The following is a 5,044-nucleotide window of genomic DNA, read 5'->3' on the forward strand; positions in this document are numbered from 1 at the left end:
AGAGAGAGGGGAGAGAGAGAGAGAGAGAGAGAAAGAGAAATAGACAACAGGTACAGCACTCCAACACGTGTGTAAAAACTCATAGGGTGACAAGAAAATGAAATCAACACAATTACTCTCACTTCACTAGTAAGACTTCAATAGATACATTGTGACAAGTCTTCATTGTGCTTGTGTGAACATTTGATTACATCATACATTACTTGTCGAAACTCAGAAACTCATCTTTGCAACTGAACACCTCATTTAAGAAAGACTGATTGCCATGACTGAGAGTGATCCCACCAGAGCAATTAAGTAAACCATTTATGTCTCTCTCCTTCACTCTCACTGAACACACACATACTGTACATGCACACATGCACGTACACACACGCGCACATGCACAGTCGCGCACATACACGCACATACGCAAGTTGCTGGTGGTTGCCTCATATAGAGTATTACACCATCTCACCTCTGGTTGGCCTAGCTTACTCCATAATTCACTGGTGCTGAGCTGAATGACTGTTACAAAGCAATAATAGGGGAGTGGTGTCAGAAGCCAGACAGGTGTGGTGGAGCCAACATTTCCCACTTTCATCACGGCCATTGCTGTGCAGTGGAGGAATATGCCACCTGCCTCCTGATCAGCAAGCTTTCCCATTACAATAAGGCCTCCATAGACATGCTGTGTCCCAACATGGCAGGGGGCTACTGTCAGAGATAAACACTACAAACCTGTTAGCATCATTCACTCATGGAACGTTTGTCTTTCAAATCATGTAAAGACCAAAAGGTTTGTTTTGTTTTGCCCATCTGGCTGTCACTGCCACTGGATAGATTTTTGAAGGGGCTATTTACATAAATGATAAATGCACAACAAACTTCCCTGCTGTAAGACACATACAGTATGGCAGCTGTGGCACTGTCTGCACTTTGGACCACCAACAATACAAGTGCATAGTGGTACTACTGTATGTACTCTATTCACAACGGGTTGCCTTTTTGACGACATTCTGCAGGTACAAAAACAAGCATGAAGATACTGTGTTCCGCATGCATTAATAGTCCGTCACTGTTAGAGTAGAATATTGACCGGAGAAACATTGATACGCATATAACCATAAGGGAAAAGGGAAAAATATGAATTTTCTGTCTTAAAAACAGATTTGATTTACTGCTTTAATTTGAAGCTACTGACGGACTCCTCAAGCCATACAGTTGAAATCAGTTCTGGATAATTACAGGGGGAAACTGAGAAAGATTACTGTACAGTTGATGGGAAAGTTAATAGAGTTTCTCTGGACTGGGGACATTTGTAAACCACTCAAGTCATTTAGATCAGCACCATTTTGAGCAATTGTTTGTGCCTCATACTGTAGTTAGTGCAGCACACCATCATAGTGCTGAGGGAGCATCAGCTAGTTCCAACCATCCGAGTAGCTGCAATAGCTCTGTTAAAGTAGAGCTGTAGTGAAGATGGAGGTGGTGGTTGTAGTAGTATTAGTACTAGTGTTTGGTTTAGTATGTTGATACTGTACTTACATACGGTATATCTTCATTCATGACAGAAATTACATGCTCATAATGAGACTTACATTTCTTATTACACAAGTTAAATTGTGTATCATAAGCAAATGCCTAAGGGAAATTTTTTTCCTACCATATCATTCAAATTCATTCTAGGTCTGATCCTAATACATTTTACAGCCAACTGTTTCCCCTTTGAATTGAAAAATAGATTAATGTTAGCAACGTTTTATCCGATTGCAAGTTAGCTAGGAGGCAAGAAGTCTTTCTCAAACCCGGCAGAATAAGGAGGGGGAACATTAAAAAAAAGCACTCATCGAGACCATAAGACAAAGTGTTTGATAAAATACTACCTGCTGCCTTCTTTTTATGTGAAGATGTTGTCTATTGTTGTGTTCCCTGCTTCCCTCCGTTCAATAGCCCATAAGGGGCTCTGTGCTCCCTGGACCAATCTACATCAACTCCAGCCTCTAATCTAGTTTCGCATTGGAAAACGTCCAAATGATTGAATGGCAGGATCTCTGCAGATGGCCCTCGGTTCAAAGATAAGCAAGAGAACAAGTTATATACAGTACCAGTCAAAAGTTTGGACACACCTACTCATTCAAGGGTTTTCTTTATTTTTACTATTACTACATTGTAGAATAATAGTAAAGACATCACAACTATGCAATAACACATATGGAATCATGTAGCAACCAAAAAAGTATTAATCAAATCAAAATATATTTTACATTTGAGATTCTTCAAAGTTTGCCTTTTGCCTTGATGACAGCTTTGCACACTCATGGCATTCTCTCAACCAGCTTCACAAGGTAGTCACCTGGAATGAATTTCAATTAACAGGTGTGCATTGTTCAAAGTTAATTTGTGGAATACCTTTCCTTCTTAATGCATTTGAGACAATCAGTTGGGTTGTGACAAGGTAGGGGTGGTATACAGGAGATAGCTCTATTTGATAAAATACCAATTATATTATATTATGGCAAGAACAGCTCAAATAAGCAAAGATAAATGACAGTCCATTGTTACTTTAAGACATGAAGGTCAGTCAATGCAGAAAATGTCAAGAACTTTGAAAGTATCTTCAAGTGTAGTCGCAAAAACCATCAAACGCTATAATGAAAGTGGCTCTCAAGAGGACAGCCACAGGAAAGGAAGACCCAGAGTTACCTCTGCTGCAGAGGATGAGTTCATTAGAGTTAACTGCACCTCAGATTGCTTCACAGAGTTCAAGTAACAGACACAACATCAACTGTTCAGAGGAGAAAAATCAGGCATTCATGGTTGAATTGCTTCAAAGAAACCACTACTAAAGGACACCAGTAAGAAGAAGAAACTTGCTTGGTCCAAGAAACACGATAAATGGACATTAGACCGTTAGAAATCTGTCCTTTGGTCTGATGAGTCCAAATTTGAGATTTTTGGTTCCAACAGCTGTGTCTTTGTGAGACGCAGAGTAGGTGAACGGATGATCTCTGCATGTGTGGTTCCCATCATGAAGCATGGAGGAGGAGTTGTGATGGTGTGTGAGGTGACACTGTTTGTGATTTATTTAGAATTCAAGGCACAGTTAACCAGCATGGCTACCACAGCATTCTGCAGCGACACGCCATCCCATCCGGTTTGCACTTAGCAGGACCATCATTTGTTTTTCATTAGGACAATGACCCAAACCACACCTCCAGGCTGTGTAAGGTCTATTTGACCAATAAGGAGAGTGATGGAGTATTGCATCAGATGACCTGGCTTCCACAATCACTCGACCTCCACCCAATTGAGATGGTTTGGGATGAGTTGGACCGCAGAGTGAAGGAAAAGTAGCCAACAAGTGCTCAGCATATGTGGGAACTCCTTCAAGACTGTTGGAAAAGCATTCCTCACCAAGCTGGTTGAGAGAATGCCAAGAGTGTGCAAAGCTGTCATCATTGCAAAGGGTGGCTACTTTGAAGAATCTCAAATATAAAATATATGTAGAAAATAGTGAAAATAAAGACAAACCCTTGAATGAGTAGGTGTGTCCAAACTTTTGACTGGTACTGTATGTTAATGCTCATTGATATCATGCTATGAAAGCTATACTATATAATAACAATGACACATTTACAGTAGATTGAACACAGGAATTAATAGAATAAAAATGAAATATTTGAGACAAAAACAGAATACTACTGTGCACAGGTCAGTTCAGTGTCAGTGTCTCAATGTTTTCTTATGCAGCATTATCCATGCATTTCTCATCAGCATTATGTAGAGCTTCCTAGCTCTTTAATTTGCCCATAATAGAATAATGTCTTGGACAGATGCCTGTGGGGGAGAGCGAGAGAGGCAGCCTGGCCTAGATGTGGGTACTGAAAGGGGTCAAGGAGGGTTGTCAGTAGTTCACAGGGATATTGAGTAGAGAGAGAATAGTGAACTGAGAAATCGCAGAAAACTGTTAACTCTTCTTTTTTTCCTTTTTTTTTCACAGCCTTCATGGAAAATGCTTCACATGATTAATTTGGATTTTTTTTAAGATCAGCTATTATTTATATGGCTACCTTATATTCTTGGCAGTCATGTGAATGCAGTACAATGCTCTTCATATGAATCACCATCAGCACTACAGGCACTGTACCACTTTATTCCGGCCTCTTCACAATTCTGTCTCTACAATCAAGGCATGATTTTGGCTGCTCACATTTTCGAAAGAGAGGTTTTGTACATGATCCTTGTATCCAGCCTATGTTTTTGTGTCTAATAACAGTGCAATATGTTGTGTGTGTCCAAAAGGTCTGATTCAAACGAGACAAATCATTCCAATCCAGCATTCTCATACTGGAGGATAATCCTCTCTGAAAAAATGTTAACACTGACCACAAACAAGCCCATTGGAGAATGGAGCATTTTTGCCAGAGTCACTGAAGGTGAACCAACCATCTCAGATTGAAACTCATTGTGAGTCTTACCTACTCATAGCTAGCAGATTGTAACGGGCTAAGGCGATGTTCCATTAGACGTTACAGGTTAGGTACTGTTGGAGTAGCAGATCATTTTCTACCAACTTTATTTCTTTATTTTATTTTATTTAACTAGGCAAGTCAGTTAAGAACACATTTTTACTTACAATGTCAGCCTACCCCGGTCAAACCCTAACCCGGACGACGCTGGGCCAATTGTGCGCCGCCCTATTGGCCTCCCAATCAAGGCCGGTTGTGATACAGCCTGGAATCTAATCAGGGTCTGTAGTGACGCCTCTAGCACTGAGATGCAGTGCCGTATGCGTCTGCGCCACTCGGAGAGCCCCCAAATTTTCGACCAACGTTAACTTGGCGACACATCCTATTTTCCGGACTTGGAAGACAGCCAATGTCTTCTTATTATCAATGTCTAGTTGGAGGGTTTGCTTGAATATTTTAAACACTCCGTTATGAAATGTTTTGCTAACCAAGCAATCCAACAATGTGTACGCCGCCATCTTTTTCAAATGAAAAAATATTCTCTAATTTTATTGAGACAGGTGAGTGTCATCATGACATGCATCAATCAATGA

The 5,044-nt window shown here is 40.5% G+C and overlaps 1 protein-coding gene across 1 annotated transcript in view; it reads right to left on the minus strand.

The window, feature by feature from the left end:
• LOC109908641 (potassium voltage-gated channel subfamily D member 1-like) overlaps positions 1–592 on the minus strand; it is a 10,642-nt gene extending 10,050 nt beyond the window's left edge. Inside the window, exon 1 of the mRNA XM_031793315.1 lies at positions 578–592. Coding sequence (XP_031649175.1) covers positions 578–592 — 15 coding nt within the window. The remainder of the gene's footprint in view (positions 1–577) is intronic.
• Between the last annotated feature and the right edge of the window lie 4,452 nt (positions 593–5,044).

The sequence above is a fragment of the Oncorhynchus kisutch genome, linkage group LG17, assembly GCF_002021735.2.
Source record: "Oncorhynchus kisutch isolate 150728-3 linkage group LG17, Okis_V2, whole genome shotgun sequence".
Lineage (NCBI taxonomy): Eukaryota > Metazoa > Chordata > Actinopteri > Salmoniformes > Salmonidae > Oncorhynchus > Oncorhynchus kisutch.